The sequence below is a fragment of the Pseudophryne corroboree genome, chromosome 4 (genome assembly GCF_028390025.1).
Source record: "Pseudophryne corroboree isolate aPseCor3 chromosome 4, aPseCor3.hap2, whole genome shotgun sequence".
NCBI lineage: Eukaryota > Metazoa > Chordata > Amphibia > Anura > Myobatrachidae > Pseudophryne > Pseudophryne corroboree.
In genome coordinates this window covers 555,138,609-555,160,474 of record NC_086447.1, presented here as the reverse complement: position 1 = coordinate 555,160,474, position 21,866 = coordinate 555,138,609, and the positions used below count along the sequence as shown (strand labels likewise).

General features: G+C 44.4%; 1 protein-coding gene across 6 annotated transcripts in view; it reads left to right on the top strand.

The window, feature by feature from the left end:
* Window positions 1-21,866, top strand: part of AHI1 (Abelson helper integration site 1) — a 688,430-nt gene that overhangs the window by 191,451 nt on the left and 475,113 nt on the right. For all 6 annotated transcript variants that reach the window (XM_063917381.1, XM_063917377.1, XM_063917376.1 and 3 more), the window contains 3 exons: window positions 870-1,099; window positions 14,707-14,813; window positions 17,723-17,841. In XM_063917381.1, coding sequence (XP_063773451.1) covers window positions 870-1,099; window positions 14,707-14,813; window positions 17,723-17,841 — 456 coding nt within the window. The remainder of the gene's footprint in view (window positions 1-869; window positions 1,100-14,706; window positions 14,814-17,722; window positions 17,842-21,866) is intronic.

Below are 21,866 nucleotides of genomic sequence, written 5' to 3'. Positions count from 1 at the left end.
TATTGTATTATGATAAATGAGTAAGCAGGCAAGTAGTGCCATAGGCGTATTCATCGGGCTGCTACATTGCTAAAATAGTAAAAAAAAAAAGAGATCTTACTTGTCAGGTGCTTCAGAACTTATATCTTCACCCCCTATTTTATCAGGCCTTGACAACTCTTTATCCGCTTCTCCGCCTCCCCTCCACCCGCCCGTTCTGCTCTGTCGTGCCCCATAACAACCACCCTGCCTCCCGAGTCCCTCTCCAATCTGATGTATATAGGGGGTGAGAGAGAAACATGGATGAGTAGGAAGATAAATAAATGGATGTGTTTATTTGTATATTATAGAGGATATATTTTGAGGTTTGACTTTATTCATAATTAAACTCATAGGGGCTATTCAATTAGGGCCTTTTTTTCGCCTAGGCGAAAAAACTTAACTTTTCGCTATTTTTATGGGTGAATGGGGATTTGCCCTATTCAATAGCAGGGCCATTTTTTCGGCTAGGCGAAAAATTCAGCAGGAGCGATAAAAATGTGGATCAGCAAATCCATGTGTTTTTGCACCTATGCAGGTGAAAACGCAGGCCGTTCTAGACGATTTTGAGGCATTTTTACCAGTGCCTTTTCAAAAAAAAAAAAAAGACGTAAAAAGGCATTGGCGAAAATGCCTTAAAAACGGGCGAAAACGGACCACAATTGAATATGCAGGGGGGCGAATTCTATAGCTCCGAAATTGTTGGAGCTAATTGAATACCCCCCATATGATGTTTCTATTCTCAGTATGCTTATTCCTGAAGCCTCTTAGCACCCATCTATGGTAAATCATCACTGCCCACTTTGGTAAACGCTCTACTAACCTTTATCTGCTTTATGCTTTTCCTTCAGATTGTGGAGAATTGGGAATGGATCTTCATCTGCTTCAAAAGTGTTACCTCATCCTTCATTTGTATACACAGCTAAGTTGCATCCAATGTCTGATTATCTGGCAGTGACTGGATGCTACGATGCTGTAATTAGAGTGTGGAATGTGAAAGTGAAGGAAATTAATGGCCAGCTTGTTCAAGAGTTTGATGGCCATAAAAGTTTCATCAATTCACTGTGTTTTGATGCAGACGGTAAGTTTATTTTCAGGATAAATTAAATAGCTTTTCCTCTATTTTGAATGTGTATCCCATAGTAAACCATGTATGCTTGAAAGGTAGAGGAACGGAATGATGGTTTTGGTATTTGGAAAGCATTTATTAACATTTATATTAGTAAATGTTAATAAATGGCAATAAGTTGCCTGAGAGTGCTTACAAAGTATTTTAAGATGTGACTCTCAAACTTGAGGTGTCTTTTTGTTTCCCTGATAAGAATCTTCTGTTTTGTTTTGTACAATTACGTAATGCACAAGAGAGTATGAAAAATAGAGATAATCCAGAAATATTACATAAATGTGCAAGTGACAGATTGAAACAATAAATAATAACATACGAAAATAGTAAATGTGTTTGTGCCTGTTGGGTAAACTGGGCCATGTGGGTTTTTACATTACCTTTTGTTTGTCACTTACATTAGTAAGTGCAAATATCTTTTATATGACAAGTATTTGTAGGGAGACCTGATATGTGTATTCTGTTACAGGTTACACTGACTGAGTGTTTAGTTACACATATATAATGAGTCTGTTGTTTTTGGTTCTGCTACTTTTGTTTTCACATTTCATATCTAAATCCTCTGTGGGGAGACATTTCTTTTTCGTTAGTCAGGATGTGTATATATGCTGTGACATACAGAACTGTATGAGCTGATATTACAGCATTTAGAAATATACAACAAGGTATGGGCATAGTATAGAGATTCAGGGGGAGATATTTGAAAGCTTGGAGAGAGAGGAAGTACAAACCAACAGGCTCCTGCCATTTTTAAAAAAACAGTCTGTAAAGTGACAGAAGCTGATTGGTTGGCACTTTTTTTCTCTCCAGGCTTTGATACATTCCCACCTCAATCTGGCTCTTAAGGTATGTACACACGGTGAGATCCTTGCTGTGCCCGATTTTGACTATGCAATTTCCCTTGAACTTCCCCAGAGCCCAGATCGCACAGATAGTACAGATTTTGACTATCTGTACTTTCAATTTTGTCTATGTACGATTTTGACTAAGTGCCAATTTTGACTATACTTTGTACTAGCTAGTACACTAGATAGTCAAGATTGACTTGCCTGTGCAGTCTATCTAGCCTTACGATACCGACCCCACGGGAGTGCGCATCAGGATCGAATCTGTATCGCAAGCTGCCTAACACCTTGAGATATGCACTAACTTTCCTTAAGATTTTGACTATATAGTCAAAACCTTAGATTTATCTCACTGTGTGTGCACACCTTTACAGAATTCAAAGGCTGCCACTCTCATTAAGCTTTGTGAGTAGACTAGGGAACATTCCTTCTCATGCATATTGTTCTATATTGAATGCTGCGCATGTGTGATCTACAGTAACAGATGGGAGCCATTCACTATGGTTCCTCATTACTATGCTATGCAGGGACTAATAGTGATAGCCCGGTTCCTGTGTGGACAGTGCACTAAATAGTTCTTATGCTGGCCATACACTTGTGCGATGCCCTGCGACGCGACATCGCGGGGCATCGCACCGGCAGTTCAGGTGCGATCAAATCGCACCTGAACTGCCAAAGTAGTTACCATGCGATCAAGCGATAGATCGCATGGTAATCACGTGATGGGCACGTCACCGCAGAGTGGGAGCGGCCTCTGGCCGCTCCTGGCGGGTGCCCATCGCACATCGCAGTGCGATATATCTCATGTGGGTTTAAAACCACATGTGATCGCACTGCGATGCGAGAAATATTATGTGCAGCACATAATATCTTGAGACGCGATATTCGACCGGCGTGCCCGCGCATCGCGTCTCAGGGTACCTAAAATGTGCATACAATCCTTCGATTTCTCTCACAGATGTGGTCGAGATCGAAGGATAGCACAATTATCTCATAACTGTATGGGCACCTTAACACTGATAACAACCATGAGAATTTATTCACATGGTGTCTGAATATGCTTTTTAATAATATTATTTTAATAAACATGCTGTAATCCTTTTTCTCTAGCACAGTTGCAGATTGCTTTTGAAACTGTGTACAAAATTGTCTATGCAACATCTTATTTCTAATTTATTTATTTTTTTGTTAACAGTGCTTACAAAAATTAAAAAAAACTTTTTGGTTACACTGGAGAACAACGTTAATTTAAAATGCTTGAACTTAAAGATTATCTGACACTTTAATTGTAAACTGCATGTTACTCTGGCAAGTGACAAAAGCTTGCTATTGCGGTCACAGAGTATCATTATAAAGCCTCTCTCTGTTCCCAAGTCATTTACTCATGGGTACAGATGACAAGAGTAGAATTTATCGTGAAGCCTGCTGCAGACAGGTGCCCATATTTACATGGAGTAAAATAACCCTGAGGCCATATTCATTAAAACTCTGCTATGTTTTCTGTTGATTTTGGCTTTCACCTGCCTCATTCTAACTTGGGTTCAGGTTGTTAGTGTGCAAAACGTAGATTTGCAAAATTGGCTCAAACACCTATAAAGACAATAAAAAGCCAGGAAGTTTATGCAAATGCAGGTTTTCTTTCTTAGGAAGGTCATATTTGAGACTCAGATTTTTACTGTCTGTTTCAGTTTGATCGGCATAGGCATACCTTATGATTGTTGTTTGTTTTGTGTGTTTTTGCACCACTTCCTATATCGGATTATTAATTAAGGAGGCAAATGTATTTAATTTTATTTTTACTTAACCAAACATATAGATTAATAAGGATAATGACCTTACACATATCTGTTGCACATTGCACTAAGGGCCTAATTCAGCATGGATTGCTATTCAGGGTAGTCGCATACACATGCGCAGAAGTGCAGTTTTTTTGCATCATCGCTGCGCAGTTAACTTTATCAGCTAGCGATCAACTCGGAATGACCCCCTTAGTGTTAAACATTCACAAAGTTGCAGTTGAAGCACAACGGAACTATGCATGAGGAGAAGCTGCGGCTGCTCGCATCTGAGCCCTTCTTACACAGATTCAGACTCAGTCGCACATAGATGTGCAACTCTTGTACTTCATATTGATCAGTGCATGCAAGCCAAAGTAGTTTTGCCCCTTTGAATCATTTATTTATGTGAATAAGATGCACATTTAGTCGCTTGGTACCTGGTGTGTCATGTGGTCTGTTTAGCATGACCCGAACAGCAGTGTATGGCACACTGTATGGTTCTGCGAACATTCAGCATGCAGAAACCAGTAACTTTCTTGGACCAATAATTAAAGTTGATCACTAGCATACACTAACGTTCTTTCACTAACATGCTTTGGGGCAGTCCTGGCCAAACTATGGCTCTCCTGCTGCTATGAAACTATACTACCCCGCATGCTCTGCCACAGTTTTAGCATTACCTAATAGCAAAACAATGGCAGGGCATGCTGGGACGTGTAGTTTCACAACAGCTGGAGACCCACAGGTTGACCAGACCTGCTTTACGCAAACATTAGAATAATGGGGCATAGAGATGCAAGCAGTAGCTCAGACACTTTAAGGGAAAAAAAATATTGAAGTTCCTTAACCTGCCCCTATATTTCCCCCAGCAAGGAAGCCAGAGATGGTTAGTAGCTTTGTCTATACATTTATTTATTTATTCTTTGTTTGTGCGAACTTATTTTACTGATGACAGCATTGATGCCAAAGTTATAACAGTAGTTGTCTGTAAGCAGCCTTATAAAAGGGAACCAGTTGTTGTCTCTGTTTATTTGCCAGACTGAGTAGGGGAACCTGGTAACCACGCTCATCGTTGCTGCTGCTGCGCCATACAGGTGTCCTAGTCGCGCCATGCAAATAGTGCAGGTTGGCAAAGTAAGGCGTAATAAGGCACTAGAGGATCCACAGCATGCAATACTCAGCTTCACCACTGGGTGGCGATTGCTCCACTAATGAAAACTACAGTATAGTGCTGAATAGAAGCAGATGGACATGGAAATACAGAATACTGTACAGCCATGGCCAAAAGTTTTGAGAATGACCCAAGTATTGGATTTCACAAAGTTTGCTGCTTCAGTGTTTTTAGACCTTTTTGTCAGATGTTACTAATGGTATACTGAAGTAAAATTACAAGCATTTCATTAGTGTCAAAGGCTTTTATTGACAATTAATAAATATTTGCAGTATTGACCCTTCTTTTTCAAGACCTCTGCAATTCGCCCTGATATGCTGTCAATCAATTTCTGGGCCACATACTGACTGATGGCTGCCCATTCTTGCATAATCACTGCTTGGAGTTTGTATGATTTTGTGGGTTTTTGTTTGTCCACCCACCTTTTGAGGATTGACAACCTGTCAACTGTTCTCAATGGGATTAAGGTCTGGGGAGTTTCCTGGCAATGGACTCAAAATTTCAATATTTTGTTCCCCGAGACACTTCATCACTTTTGCCTTATGGCAAGGTGCTCCATCATGCTGTAGAAGGCATTGTTCGTCACCAAACTGTTCTTGGATGGTTGGGAGCAGTTGCTCTTGGAGAATGTTTGGGTACCATTCTTTATTCATGGCAGAATTGTGAGTGAGCCCACTCAATTGGCTGAGAAGCAACCCCACACATGAATGGTATCAGGAAGCTTTACTGTTGGCATGACACAGGACTGATGGTAGTGCTCACCTTTCCTTCTACGGACAAGCATTTTTCCAGATGCCCCAAACAATCTGAAAGGGGATTCATCAGAGAAAATTACTTTTCCCCAGTCCTCAGCAGTCTAATCCATATACCTTTTGCAGAATATCAGTCTGTCCCTGATGTTTTTCTTCGAGAGAAGTGGCTTCTTTGCCCTTCGTGACACCAGGCCATCCTCTAAAAGTATTTGCTTCACTGTGCGTGAAGATGCACACACACCTACCTGCTGCCATTCCTGAGCAAGCTCTGCACTGGTGGTGCCCCGATCCCGCAGCTGAATCAACTTTAGGAGACAGTCCTGGCACTTGCTGGATGTCCTTCAAGCCTTCTTCACAACTATTGAACCTCTCTCCTTGAAGTTTTTGATGATCCAATAAATGGTTGCTTTAGGTGCAATCTTACTAGCAGCAATATCCTTGCCTGTGAAGCCCTTTTGTGCAAAGCGATGATGACTGCAGGTGTTTCCTTGCAGGTAACCATGGTTAACAGAGGAAGAACAATGATTTTAAGTACCACTCTCCTTTTAAAGCTTCCACTCTGTTATTCTAACTCAATCAGCATGACAGAGTCATCTCCAGCCTTGTCCTCGTCAACATTCTCACCTGTGTTAACGAGAGAATCACTGACATGATGTCAGCTGGTCCTTTTGTGGTAGGGCTAAAATGCAGAGGAAACGTTGTTTATGGGATTATGTTCATTGTCATGGCAAAGAGGAACTTTGCAATTAATTGCAATTCATCTGATCACTCTTCATGACATTCTGGAGTATGTGCAAATTGGCATCATAAAACTGGGGCAGTAGACTATGTGAAAATTAATATTTGTGTCATCCTCAAAACTTTTGGCCATGACTGCACAATGTAGCAAGCCCTGACGAGTGGGTCAGTGCACGGTAAATACAGTAGCTCTTTTTTTTAATACAGTAATACTGCAGGGCGGAGTACAAAATCACCAGAATGGCAGGCACCCAGCGACAGTACAACTGAACGCTCCCCTGGTGCACTGTATAAAATGATCTCTGCATTAAGTAGAAATGTGAACACAGAAAAATATTTGCTCAGAGGCTCCGACTCACACAAAAAAAACCATTGGGCCTAATTCAGATCTGATCGCTGGGCAGCAATTTTTGCTGTCCTGCGTTCAGATAGTCGCCGCCTACAGCAGGAGTTTATTTTCGCTGTGCAAGTGTGCGAACGCATGTGTTGCAGAGCTGCACAAACTGATTTTGTGCAGTCTCTGCGCAGTCCAGGACTTACTCAGCCACTGCGAGCACATCAGGCTGTTCGGGACCGGATTTGACGTCAGACACCCTCCCTTCAAATGCTTGGACACGCCTACATTTTTGCAGACACTCCCTGAAAACGGTCAGTTGTCACCCACAAACGCCCTCTTTCTGTCAATCTCCTTTCGAACGCCCATGCGAATGGATCCTTCGCACAAACCCGTCGCTGACCGGCGATCCCCTTTGCCGCTGTCCGTTACACTTGCGCATTGTGGTGCATGCGTACTTCAGATCTGAACGCCCGCTGTGCGAAAACACACAGCAGCAATCAGATCTGAATTACCCCCATAGTCCAGAGTTCTACACAGCTCTTGAAATCAGCAATAGAGTTGGGACACACAGCATTATTTAAAAAAGTAAAATTACAATGAGCGACATTACTATGTCACTACAGGTTTCAATCACCTGTCTCCATGGCTCTCTGGGTATAGTGGTATCACCGATGGTTTCCATGCCTGTGAGTTAGCGTTCAATTCCCGCAAAGGGCAAGATGGTTTAAAAAACAATTTAGAATACTTTTCTGTTTCGTCCTAGAGGATGTTGGGGACACCAAAAGAACCATGGGTATAGATGGGATCCGCAGGAGACATGGGCACTTTAAGACTTTCAAAAGGGGCGTGACCTGGCTCCTCCCTCTATATCCCTCCCCAGACTCAGTTTAGAAAATGTGCCCTGCGAGACGGAGGCACTTGGGGGAGCTCTACTGAGTTTCTCTGATAAGACTGTTAGGTTTTTTATTTTCAGGGAGATCTGCTGGCTACAGCCTCCCTGCTTCATGGGACTGAGGGGAGAGCAGTCTAGACCCACTTCTAATGAGTTTCAGGGCTCTGCTGCTGCTGGCAGGATGCCTCCACACCTGAGGGGAGATGAACGCCGGGTACTCTCGGATGCTCGCTCCCACAGCCTGCCATCACCCCCTTTCAGAGCCAGAAGTCAGAAGACAGGTGAGTATGTAGAAGAAAAGAAGACTTCTCTTCACTAAGACGGCATTACAGAGGTACCGCACAGCGAGTGCACAGTGCGCGCCGGGCTTCCATACAGTACACACCGCTGGGTGCAGGGCGCTGGGGGTGGAGGGGTTGGAGGCGCCCTGGGGAGCCTGTTTACCTCAGAAAAGCTGGCTATTGGGACTAAAAGTGCCTAGGCACAGTCCAAAACCCCCGCCAGGATAAATAAATGTATATTTAAGCGGGACGAAGCGCGCCATTATGGGGGCGGAGCTTCTTCCTCACTGCTCACTCGGCGCCATTTCCTTCTCCACACAAGCAGCACTGGTCCTTCCTCACAAGCAGCAAGTACCAGGAGCACAAAAAAACGAGGGGGGGGGGGGGGGGGCAGAATTAATAGATAAATTTAGCGCTGCAGCTCTGGGGCACTTGAGGGTGTTTTCAGACCTGCATTTTGGCGCTGCGGTGTGAGCTGGCTTTTTCCCTTTGTGTTCCCTGACGGGCTTTGATTTGGGTGCTGTTTTCAGTGGACGACATGTCTGAGACAGATTATTCCTCTCAGGGGGATAATTTATTGGGGACACCAAAGGTTTTGGGGGTGGCCCTGTCGGCACCGCCGACTGCTATCTACTTTGAATGCTTTAAATGCTAATGTCACCAGGGCCCTCCGGGGTCACTCAAACGTGGTGTTGACCAATTAGTTGACACAGATACCGACACAGACTCTGAGGCTGATGTCGACTATGCTGATTCCAGATTAGATCCTAAATTAGCTAAGAGTATCCAGTATATGATTGTAGCTGTTAAAGACATATTACATATTGATGAGGACCCTATTACACCTGAAACGAGGGTCCTTATTTACAAGGAAAAGAGACGCTCAGTTGCTTTTCCTCCATGTTTTGAACTAAATGACCTCTTTGATAGCATTTGGAACAACCCTGATAAAAAATTTCTAATTCCTAACCGGATCAAGGTGGCGTACCCCTTTCCCGCGGCTGATAGGGAAAAGTGGGAAACACCACCCACAGTTGACAAGGCCCTAGCGTACTTGTCTAAACAGGTAGCCCTCCCTGCGGCTCAGTCGACGACCCTTAAGGAGCCGGCTGATCGTAAACAGGAGGCTACTTTAAAAGCTATTTTTACAACCACGGGGACGCAGCTTAGGCCTCTTATTGCGTCAGCGTGGGTAAGTAGCGCTATTGAAAAATGGGCTGAAAGTTTGTCTTCTGATTTGGATAATCTTGATAGGGATAGCATCCTAGTGACGCTTGGTTATATCAGGGACGCGGCTGCGTACTTGAAAGAGGCTGCAAGAGATGCTGGCCTCCTGTGTGCTAAGGCTAATGCTATGTCAGTTGCGGCTAGGCGAGCGCTTTGGACTCACCAGTGGAATGCTGATGCCGATTCCAAGAAAAATATGGAGTCCCTTCCATTTAAGGGAGGTGAACTTTTTGGTGATGGCCTTACTGATTTGGTATCGGCGGCCACCGCGGGTAAGTCAACCTATTTACCTTATGTCCCTGCGCAACAAAAGAAACCACACTATCAAATGCAGTCCTTTCGGCCCAACAAGTATAAAAGAGGCCGAGGAAATTTCTTCCTTGCTACCAGAGGTAGAGGAAGGGGCAAGAGAACACCCGCCTCCTCGGGTTCCCAGGAGCAGAAGTCCTCCCCGGCTTCTGCCAAATCCACCGCATGACGCCAGGTCTTCCCTACAGGAGACCGCACCTGTGGGGGCACGTCTAAAGCTCTTCAGTCAGGTCTGGGTTAGTTCGAACCTAGACCCTTGGGTGTTGCAAATTGTGACTCAAGGGTACAAACTGGAGTTTCAAGTCGTTCCCCCTCGCCGTTTTTTCAAATTAACCTTACCAGCTTCTCTTCCAGACAAAGTTCTAGTCTGTGGAGCAATACAAAAATTGTGTCAAAATCAGGTTGTGGTCACGGTTCCCCTGGCACAGCAAGGGGAGGGTTTTTATTCAAGCCTGTTTGTGGTACCAAAGCCGGATGGCGCGGTAAGACCAATCCTCAACCTGAAATCTCTAAATTTTTTCCTGAAAAAATTCAAATTCAAGATGGAGTCTCTCAGAGCGGTGATCTCCAGTCTGGAGGAGGGGGAATTCATGGTATCATTGGACATAAAGGATGCATACCTTCATGTCCCCATCTATCCCCCTCATCAAAGGTACCTCAGGTTTGCAATCCAGGATACTCATTACCAGTTCCAGACGTTGCCGTTTGGCCTGTCCACGGCTCCGAGGATTTTCACAAAAGTCATGGTAGAGATGATGGTTCTCCGCAGCAAGCGAGGAGTTACAATTATCCCATTCTTGGACGATCTCCTGTTAAAGGCGAAATCCAAAGACAAGTTGGTACAGGACATTGCACTGTCCCTATCGATTCTGCAACAGCACGGCTGGATCTTAAACTTGCCGAAATCACAGTTAATCCCAACAACCCGGTTGGCGTTTTTAGGTATGATTCTGGACACAGTCCAGCAGAGAGTGTTCTTTCCTATGGAGAAAGCTCTGGAAATTCAGAGTTTGGTAAAACTCATTTTGAAACCAAAAACAGTCTCCATTTATCAATGCATTCGGTTGCTGGGGAAGATGGTAGCGGCATACGAAGCCCTTCAGTTTGGGAGGTTCCATGCCAGAGTGTTTCAGTGGGACCTGTTGGACAAGTGGTCCGGATCCCACCTTCATATGCACCGGAGAATAATTCTATCTCCCAACACCAGAATCTCACTCCTGTGGTGGCTCCACAGCTCTCACCTCTTAGAGGGACGCAGGTTCAGGATCCAGGACGGGATCCTAGTGACCACTGATGCAAGTCTCCGAAGTTGGGGAGCAGTCACACAAGGGGTGACCTTCCAAGGAAGATGGTCAGGTCCAGAGACTCATCTTCACATAAACGTTCTGGAGCTAAGGGTCATTTACAACGGCCTTCTGCAAGCGGAGCATCTTCTTCGAAACCGGTCTGTCCTGATCCAATCGGACAATGTGACAGCAGTAGCATACATAAACCGCCAAGGCGGCACAAAAAGCAGGACAGCCATGGCAGAGGCCACAAAGATTCTCAGTTGGACAGAGACACATACAAGCGCTCTGTCAGCAATATTCCTTCCGGGGGTGGACAACTGGGAAGCAGACTTCCTCAGCAGACACGATCTACATCCAGGAGAGTGGAGCCTCCATCAAGAGGTCTTCACAATAGTGACAAGTCTTTGGGGGGTTCCCCACATAGACATGATGGCGTCTCGCCTCAACAGAAAACTTCAGAAGTATTGTTCCAGGTCCAGGGACCCTCAGGCGGCGGTGGATGCACTGACGTCACCTTGGGTGTTTCCGTTGGTGTACATTTTCCCTCCGCTTCCTCTCATCCCAAAGGTTCTGAGAATTCTAAGAAAAACAAAGATTCCAGCGCTCCTTGTAGTTCCATACTGGCCAAAGAGAATTTGGTACCCGGATCTTCAGGCGTTACTGGTCGAAGATCCTTGGCCTCTTCCTCTTCGCAAGGATCTGCTACGACAGGAACCGTTCGTCTATCAGGACTTACAGCGGCTACGTTTGACGGCATGGCGGTTGAACGCCAGATTTTAGGCCGAAAGGGTATTCCCAGTGAAGTTATCCCTACCCTTATTCTTGCTAGGAAGGGTGTGACGTCAAAGCACTATTAACCGTATTTGGAGGAAATATGTTTCCTGGTGCGAGTCCAAGAAAGCTCCTGTGGAGAAGTTTGACCTTGGACGGTTTCTCCTTTTTCTACAAAATGGAGTGGATGCGGGCCTTAAATTAGGCTCCATTAAGGTGCAGATTTCTGCCTTGTCAATTTTCTTTCAGAAACAATTGGCCTCACTTCCTGAGGTGCAGACCTTCGTAAAAGGGGTCCTGCACATACAACCTCCCTTTGTGCCCCCTGTGGCACCTTGGGACCTTAATGTGGTATTGACATTCCTTCAATCACATTGGTTTGAACCTTTACGTGAAGTGGAATTGAAATTCCTCACGTGGAAGGTTGTCATTTTGTTGGCATTGTCATCCGCAAGGCGGGAGTCTGAGTTAGCGGCCTTGTCTCACAAGAGCCCTTATTTGATTTCCATGAAGATAGAGCAGAGTTGAGAACTCGGCAACAATTTCTGCCAAAGGTGGTTTCCTCTTTTCATATTAACCAACCTATTGTGGTGCCAGTGGCTACTGGCGCTTTGGCTGAGGAAAAGTCTCTAGATGTGGTCAGAGCTTTGAAAATTTATGTCGCCAGAACGGCTCTAGTTAGGAAATCAGAGTCTCTGTTTATCCTGTATGCTCCCAATAAGATTGGGTGTCCTGCTTCCAAGCAGACCATTGCCCGCTGGATATGTCAAACGATTCAGCAGGCTCATTCCACGACAGGTTTGCCGTTGCCGAAATCGGTGAAGGCCCATTCCACTAGGAAGGTGGGCTCGTCCTGGGCGGCTGCCCGGGGTGTCTCGGCATTACAACTTTGCCGAGCTGCTACTTGGTCGGGGTTAAACACATTTGCTAAATTTTACAAGTTTGATACCTTGGCCGATGAGGACCTTAAGTTTGGTCAATCGGTGCTGCAGAGTCATCCGCACTCTCCCGCCCGCTATAGAGCTTTGGTATAAACCCCATGGTTCTTTTGGTGTCCCCAACATCCTCTAGGACGAAATAGAAAATAGGATTTTAATACCTACCGATAAATCCTTTTCTATGAGACCGTAGAGGATGTTGGGCGCCCGTCCCAGTGCGTACTGTATCTGCAGTTTAGTTCTGGTTACACACAGGTTTTGTTATGGTTTCTTCAGCTTGTTGCTGAATTTTGTTCATGTCCGTTGACATTTGTTCAGTTGAATGCCATGTTATTCGGCATGTTTATGGCGTGAGCTGGTATAATTCTCACCTTGTTTGTTAATTCCTTTCCTCGGAATGTCCGTCTCTCCGGGCACAGTTCCAAACTGAGTCTGAGGAGGGATATAGAGGGAGGAGCCAGGTCACGCCCCTTTTCTCCTGCGGATCCCGTCTATACCCATGGTTCTTTTGGTGTCCCCAACATCCTCTACGGACTCATAGAAAAGGATTTATAGGTATTAAAATCCTATTTTCTGTTAACAATTTAATGCTGGATATACTGTACTGTATGTTTACATTGCAAGTCTCATTTTATTACACACTGTGACTTGTGCAGTACACATTGTTCAGCAAGCGCCGATCATCAATTTCTGCAGTGTGCTCACACAATGCGAACATGCCTTACAAATGATCGCTGGGCCTCAGGATCGCTGTATAAAGTGATCACACACTGTAACAATGACAACACACAACCAGCAATACCTTATATGCATCGCTATGCTAATAGGATGCACAAGCACCTTCCGCTGATGAAAATTATATGTGGCATGCCTATACTATGTGTGCGACTGCGTGCGGTTTCCAGGAAAACACTGTAACGTAGCATTTCCTCTGCAGATACATCCACAGTCTTACACTGAATATAGACATGCTGCATATCATTGTAATCAGTAGAATCTGCTTGGGCATCCTATTTGCATAGTGATACGTATAAGATGTATTTACAGCAAAAAAAGACACCTGACATTAGCAGAGCTGCCCGGGAACTGACGGCTCACTCACACCAGGCATCTCACGGTGCATGCACAATGCTAACATGCCTTACAAATGAATATGCCTTCTGGGTTCCCTTCCCCCAAACCAAAGCCAACATGAGCCTTTCATTTACATAGTGTACCTGCCGTGCTGTGTTTGTCTGAGCAGTACACCCAGTCCGTGAAATCACCAATCTAACGGGAAGTGGTATTGGGGGTGCGAGAGGCTGCCTATTAAAGGTATGGGGAGACCCAGGAAGAAATTCAGTAAACTCATTCTCATAAAGATAACACTCTCGTAATTTGAAAAGCCACACTTGTATAGTACATCTGTGTAAAAAGTAGCAAGCACAGCTTTTTTCGCACTACACGCCGCATGGAGGATAAATGAGCGTGGCTACATCTGTAGACCTGTGGACTTGTGCTACTGCTCGTAGTGGCATGCTTTGGTATCGTCCCACTGTCTCCCAATGAATGTTAAAGAAAATGAGATATTTGTACTTCTGTTTAATCCTTTTCCTGTAGTCCATTGGGGGATACTAGCCACTTTCCCTTGGTTTGCTGATTTTATTCTTTGCAGACTTGTTCTTCAGAAATAAAGATAGCTAAGGAAGCCTCTTCTCGTCCAATTTTGAAAGCTCGTTTTCCTCCCAGGTGCACTAGTAGTATTTAGGATGTATTTGTTTGTTGTTCAAAAACTTTGTTTCTCAACCTCCCCTTCTTTTTAATCGTTTGATACCCCTCTGTTCTGGGTTTGCTAGTCAAATAACCAAGGCTCCCTGGCTTGGGTATATAGAAGGCAGGAGCTCGGTCTTCAGTCATGGTTTTCTTTAGTTGTTACACCTCAATACACCATTGTCCCAGTGTACCACAATGGACTAGGAGAAAAGAATGTATTGTGTACTTAAAGATCCCATTTTTGTTCTGCAGATTATAAAGAAAACTATACATTTTTATAGATATAATTGAGATGAATCATTGCTGGTTACTCATGGATAATAATATTTGTATAATGACGTTTGAGTATTTTAATTAAAATCATAAACTAAACATAGTCCACAACACCATATTGTATAATTGAGTCAGTTATTCATGACTGTCTCACTGGTACAGTTAATTTTCTAAAACTGACAAGTTTTCCAATATTTCCAATTTTTATTTAGGAAAGTACATGTTTTCTGGAGACAGTTCTGGACTGATAATTATGTGGAATACAGAGATCAGCAGAAGCTCACAACAAAATCCAGTTGAGCTCTGGACTGTTTTGAAGGTAAATATGACTTATTCTGGAACATAATAAGAGTGGAGAGAAGGACGGAGAGGGGGACAGTGCAGGGCAGGTGCAGGAGCAGGGAGCGGCCATTACAATGTTCTGAGGTTGGTCCAGGTCCCTTTACTTGTTAAATGAATTCATTAATTAAAAAGAGAAGAAGCTAAGTGTTTCTCAGTTTTATGCAATTTTGACAGCAATTTACAAATGCATTGTTAAAACTAATCAGCAGTGAACGCTTATCCTGGTCCAGGGGCGAATTGTGGGGTCAGACTGCCCCTGGGCACAATATTATTGGCCACCCCATCCACATTACATCATTGACAGTTTCACTCCCTCCACCCAGCCTCCAGGTGGCCAGCAACCTTCTGGAGCTCTAATGCAGAGGTGCCAACTGTGCCGCCACCACCAGCAAGTGGCACCCCTAGGCATATGCCTTATGTTCCTAGTGAGAAATACACAACTGTCCTTTTCTTGCTGTTTCTATGTACTGCTCATCAGTTGCTCCCCTCAATACTTATGTGGAAGGGACTCGTTGTGACCTTGCCTAAGGCATCTTAATTTTATAGTGTATATTGGAGCTCTTGTGCTCCAGTTAGTTCAGAAAGTTCTTTTTGTCCTGCTCCTGTTGCCTCAGTATTAAGAAATTGCATGATTGCTCCACAGACGCCATTGTAAAATAACTTATTATCTTTCATATATTGAGTATACTTTTTTAGTTGTATCATTTATATTAATTTTCTGATCAGACTATTAATTAACTCACCCTGTCATAGATAAGGGCATATTTGTTTAAGTGTTAAGTTTGTGCTTTAAATAATCAATTTGAGGTTGTATCTTTAAATAAACATAATAAGATTGGGATACCGATATCCATATGCCTAAGTATTAAAAAGTTTGTTGCAAGAAAATATATTGCTATTAAAAGGTAAAATTCTTGATTTATTCCAATTAACCCTTAATCCTGAGAATATTCCAAACCTGATTATTAGTCTCAGTAGTGTGTCTATGACTCCCCAAGCACCCAAAAGAAAGATCAGCACTTCATGCATACTGTAGTGTTATTTTATCGTCTCGGTAGGATGTATAGAAAGACTGTGCATCTGAACAATTTCTCTTAATGCATACTAGGGATTCTGTAGCCAGGGTAAACAGTGCCAGGGTAAGAGTACATGTCTGTCATGTTCTTACATCAAGGTCTAAAGTTTTACACACACATCCATGGACACAAATCCTGGCCATAAGATCTCCTGTAAGGTCTACAAGTAACTCCATTCAGCAGAGTCAACGGTCTTATTTTAAGTTATTTGTGGGAATTCTTAAAAGGTTTGGTAAAGCACAGGTGTTTGTTAAATGAGTAAAACTCCTGTATTCTTTACCTATAGCCAGGTGTATACTTTTCAATACTTGCATCAAGTTTTCACTAATTGTATTTTAATCTTTTGGACAAGAATTGTGGAATATATTGTTTTTGAACTGCATTTGCTGATAGCTATATTTAAATAATTTTCTTCATAAAGGTAAATTCTGAGAACATGTTACAGTATGTTTATTATGGTAATTTTTATTATCTTTAAGTTTGTATTTTAATTTGTTCCATGCTTATTAATAATTAGTAATTAGTAAATTTTACCCATCAGTAGAATACTCTGTGAAATCACAAGTCTCACGGGGGGTGGGTTTGGGGGTTGGGTTGAGATTATGTATTACAGTAGTTCAGTGCATGTTTTATATTTACCCTGCATATGAGTGTTTTATACACTGTAATACATTTGACGTAAGTGAAACACACAGGCTTTATTCCATCACAAGTATGAGTTGTTTAGTAATAATGCAAAATTCATAAAATTTTATTTTGTTCAATTAACAATGTATATTCTGACGTGAACTGATTCCTTCAGGGTTTATTTATGTGTATTTTGGTAATAGGGGTTATATAATCAATTTTTTTAGTTGTGATCCACGAACAAAATGTTTTTGTATTTTTTGTATGTGACATTACGCATACCTCCCAACTGTCCCGAATTGCTGGACTCGCCCCCTAATGACAAAAATGGGTCACAGTGCTAGGCCACGCCCCCTCACCCGAAGCCCCAGCCCCTTTTTGCATGTCCCACCTCAAAGTACATGAAAGTTGGGAGATATGCAACACGTAGTATTTTGTGCTAATCAGTGATAAGTATTCCCAAATAAATCCATGTTGATTCCTTAATGTTTTTATATATGCTTAAGCAGTTGCAAATAGTGGGCATCCTATTCTGCCTTACACTATGGGGGTCATTCCGAGTTGTTCGCTCGTTGCCGATTTTTGCTATACTGCGATTAGTCGCTTACTGCGCATGCGCAATGTTCGCAGAACGCATGCGCTTAGTTATTTTACACAAAAGTTAGGTATTTTACTCACGGCATAACGAAGCTTTTTCATCGTTCTGGTGATCGTAGTGTGATTGACAGGAACTGGGTGTTTCTGGGCGGAAACTGGACGTTTTCTGGGAGTGTGTGAAAAAACGCTGGCGTTTCTGGGAAAAACGCGGGAGTGTCTGAAGAAACGGGGGAGTGTCTGGGCGAATGCTGGGTGTGTTTGTGACGTCAAACCAGGACGAAACTGACTGAACTGATCGCAATGTAGGAGTAAGTCTGGAGCTACTCAGAAACTGCTAAGAAATTTCTATTCGCAATTCTGCTAATCTTTCGTTCGCAATTCTGCTATGCTAAGATTCACTCCCAGAGGGAGGCGGCTTAGCGTGTGCAATGCTGCTAAAAGCAGCTAGCGAGCGTACAACTCGGAATGACCCCCAATATACGCAGGACCAGATTGTGATTTGTAAATGAATTAATGTCTTTATTCTGATCAAATTATGCTTCATTAATTAATTTATTTCTTCTCCCATTATGCTTTGTAATTTTAGGAAGTAAAGGAAAGCGATATGAAAGGAATTGCAGTGAATCACTTGCAGGTTCATCCAAATGGAAGACGTTTGTTAATTCACACAAAAGATAGCACACTGAGGATTATGGACCTTAGAATGTAAGATGTTTTTCCCAATTAATAGAAGTACAGGTTATATTGTGTTTCTTGTCTGGTGAGATGTAAAGTTAATTCTGTAAATACTGTGACCGCTATTAATGGTTATTCCTGTCAGGCAGCTATTGACACTAGCAAATTCTTTGGGCAAATTGCCCCATATTGTAACATTGTGAGTTACCTAAAGAGGTTGTTAGTCTATCTAATGTATTAATAAGTATCTGTAGTGCATTTCTGCTGCAGAAACAGAATAACAGAAAGTCCCTGGCAAAATGAAATTAGATTTCAGAGGGATCATTTTATTACAAGTTATGCATTTTGTCTGTGTGTGGATGAAGAGGATTTAAAAGAAATGTGTTTGTCTTCCTCAATGGTATTTTTATTAGCTTTCAAACTGTGTCCTGATGTAAGTAGAGTCTGAAAGTACAGAAGCACAAAGGTCCTAGGGGGCAGATGTACTAAGCCTTGGAGAGTTATAGGGGGGTATTCAATTAGTGCAGAACGTCATTTTTTGCCCATTTTCAGGTCGAATTTACATTCGACCTATTCAATGCCCGTGCCGTTTTTTTTTACTGGTTGTAAAATCTGGCACTGGCGAAAACCATGTGAATCGGCGATTTCGCCGCCGATACACCTGTTTTGGCATTTTCGCCCGTTTTTGCCGACTCGACAAAAGAAAGTGAAACAGCATGTGCGAAAATGGATTAAAAAACGGGTGAAAATGCCTGCAAATGCATACCCTGTGTCGAAATAGTGCAGTTTTTCCAACCAGTCAGAAAAACGTCACTTAATTGAATACCCCCCGTAAAGTAGCAAAACATTAAGTACCAATCAACCAGCTTCTAACTGCAATTTTTCAAACGCAGCCTTTAACATGGCACTTAGGAGCTGGTTAAAATGCTCTTGCAATGGTTGGGATCAGGAGGTTGCATCTCATATGCTGTTAAATATCGATTGGCCCATAGAGCTCGTATACACAGAGATTTCTCTGACGTCCTAGTGGATGCTGGGTACTCCGTAAGGACCATGGGGAATAGACGAGACTGGGCACTCTAAAGAAAAGATTAGGTACTACATCTGGTGTGCACTGGCTCCTCCCTCTATGCCCCTCCTCCAGACCTCAGTTAGAATCTGTGCCCGGCCAGAGCTGGATGCACTCTAGGGGCTCTCCTGAGCTTCCTAGAAAGAAAAGTATTTCTTAGGTTTTTTATTTTCAGTGAGATCTGCTGGCAACAGACTCACTGCTACGTGGGACTTAGGGGAGAGAAGCAAACCTACCTGCTTGCAGCTAGCTTGTGCTTCTAGGCTACTGGACACCATTAGCTCCAGAGGGATCGAACACAGGGCCCGACCTCGATCGTCCGTTCCCGGAGCCGCGCCGCCGTCCCCCTTGCAGAGCCAGAAGACGGAAGAAACCGGAGAAAATCGGCGGCTGAAGACTTCGGTCTTCATTAAGGTAGCGCACAGCACTGCAGCTGTGCGCCATTGCTCCCTATGCACACCACACACTCTGGTCACTGAAGGGTGCAGGGCGCTGGGGGGGGGGGGGGCGCCCTGGGCAGCAATTAGAGTACCTTACATGGCAAATTGGCATATAATACAGCTTTTAAGCTGTATATGTGCATAATCCCCCCGCCATTATACAGATAAAAAAGCGGGAGAAGCCCGCCGAGAAGGGAGCGGGGCTATCTTTCTCAGCACACCGGCGCCATTTTCTCTTCACAGCTCCGCTGGAAGACAGCTCCCCAGGCTCTCCCCTGCAGTTTCCAGACATCAAGGGTAAAAAAGAGAGGGGGGGCACTAAATTTAGGCGCAAAACTATATATAAAGGCAGCTATAGGGAAAATCGCTTTTGTTAGTGTAAATCCCTGATTATATAGCGCTGTGGTGTGTGCTGGCATACTCTCTCTCTGTCTCCCCAAAGGACTTTGTGGGGTCCTGTCCTCAGTCAGAGCATTCCCTGTGTGTGTGCGGTGTGTCGGTACGGCTGTGTCGACATGTTTGATGAGGACGCTTACGTGGAGGCGGAGCAGGTGCCGATAAGTGTGATGTCGCCCCCTGCGGGGCCGACACCTGAGTGGATGGATATGTGGAAGGTATTAACCGACAGTGTCAACTCCTTACATAAAAGGTTCGATGACACAGCTTTGGGACAGCCGGCATCTCAGCCCGCGCCTGCCCAGGCATCTCAGAGGCCGTCAGGGGCTCAAAAACGCCCGCTACCTCAGATAGTTGACACAGATGTTGACACGGAGTCTGACTCCAGTGTCGACGAGGATGAGACAAATATACAATCCACTAGGGCCATCCGATGTATGATTACGGCAATGAAAAATGTGTTGCACATTTCTGACATTAACCCGGTTACCACAAAAAAGGGTATTATGTTTGGGGAGAAAAAGCAGCCAGTGACTTTTCCCCCATCTGATGAGTTAAACGAATTGTGTGAAGAAGCGTGGGGTTCCCCAGATAAGAAACTAGTAATTTCTAAGCGGTTACTAATGGCGTACCCTTTCCCGCCAACGGATAGGTTACGCTGGGAGACATCCCCTAAGGTGGACAAAGCGCTCACACGCTTATCAAAAAAGGTGGCACTGCCGTCTCAGGATACGGCTGCCTTAAAGGAGCCTGCAGATAGAAAGCAGGAGAGGCTATCCTGAAGTCTGTGTATACACACTCAGGTACTATACTGAGACCTGCTATTGCTTCAGCATGGATGTGCAGTGCTGCAGCAGCGTGGTCTGATTCCCTGTCTGATAACATTGATTCCCTTGACAGGGACACTATATTGCTAACCATAGAGCATATTAAAGACGTAGTCTTATATATGAGAGATGCACAGAGGGACATTTGCCGGCTGGCATCTAGAATTAATGCGATGTCCATTTCTGCCAAGAGAGTATTATGGACTCGGCAGTGGACGGGTGATGCTGATTCTAAAAGGCACATGGAAATTTTGCCTTATAAGGGTGAGGAATTGTTTGGGGACGGTCTTTCGGACCTCGTATCCACAGCAACAGCTGGGAAGTCGACTTTTTTACCTCAGGTTCCCTCACAGCCTAAGAAAGCACCGTATTATCAAGTACAGTCCTTTCGGCCTCAGAAAGGCAAGCGGGTTACGCGTCCTTTCTGCCCAGAGGCAGGGGTAGAGGGAAAAAGCTGCACCATACAGCCAGTTCCCAGGAACAAAAATCCTCCCCTGCTTCCACTAAGTCCACCGCATGATGCTGGGGCTCCACATGTGGAGCCAGGTGCGGTGGGGGCCCGTCTCCGGAACTTCAGCGACCAGTGGCTTTGCTCACAGGTGGATCTCTGGGTTCTACAGTATCTCAGGGATACAAGCTGGAATTCGAGACGTCTCCCCCTCGCCGTTACCTCAAATCAGCCTTGCCAGCTACTCCCCAGGACAGGGAGGTAGTACTGGCGGCAATTCACAAGCTGTACCTCCAGCAGGTGATAATCAAAGTTCCCCTCCTTCAACAGGGACGGGGTTACTATTCCACAATGTTTGTGGTACCGAAACCAGACGGTTCGGTGAGACCCATTCTAAATTTGAAATCCTTGAACACTTATATAAGGAAGTTCAAGTTCAAAATGGAATCGCTCAGGGCGGTTATTGCAAGCCTGGAAGAGGGGGATCACATGGTATCACTGGACATCAAGGATGCTTACCTACATGTCCCCATTTACCCACCTCACCAGGTGTACCTCCGTTTTGTGGTACAGGACTGCCTGTCACACCCCGCGGGCAGCGGCGGCCGCGCTTACCGCTGCGGGTGTCCTGGATGGCCTGGCGTCTCTCCCCTCCGGCGGCCTCGGGGGTCCGGCGTCGGGTCGGCGGGTCTCTCCGGCGGCTCCCGGAGCGAGGGCGCCGCCATGCTGCTTTAGATTAGGTAGGCGGAGCGGGGCTGACGTCATCTGCCCGCTCCGCCAATCAGACCAAGGCGGGAGGTTCAAAGCCAGACGCCGAGCAGGGAGCCGGCGCCTGTGTATCATCGTTCTGCTTGTCTGAAGCAGTGATTTCCAGA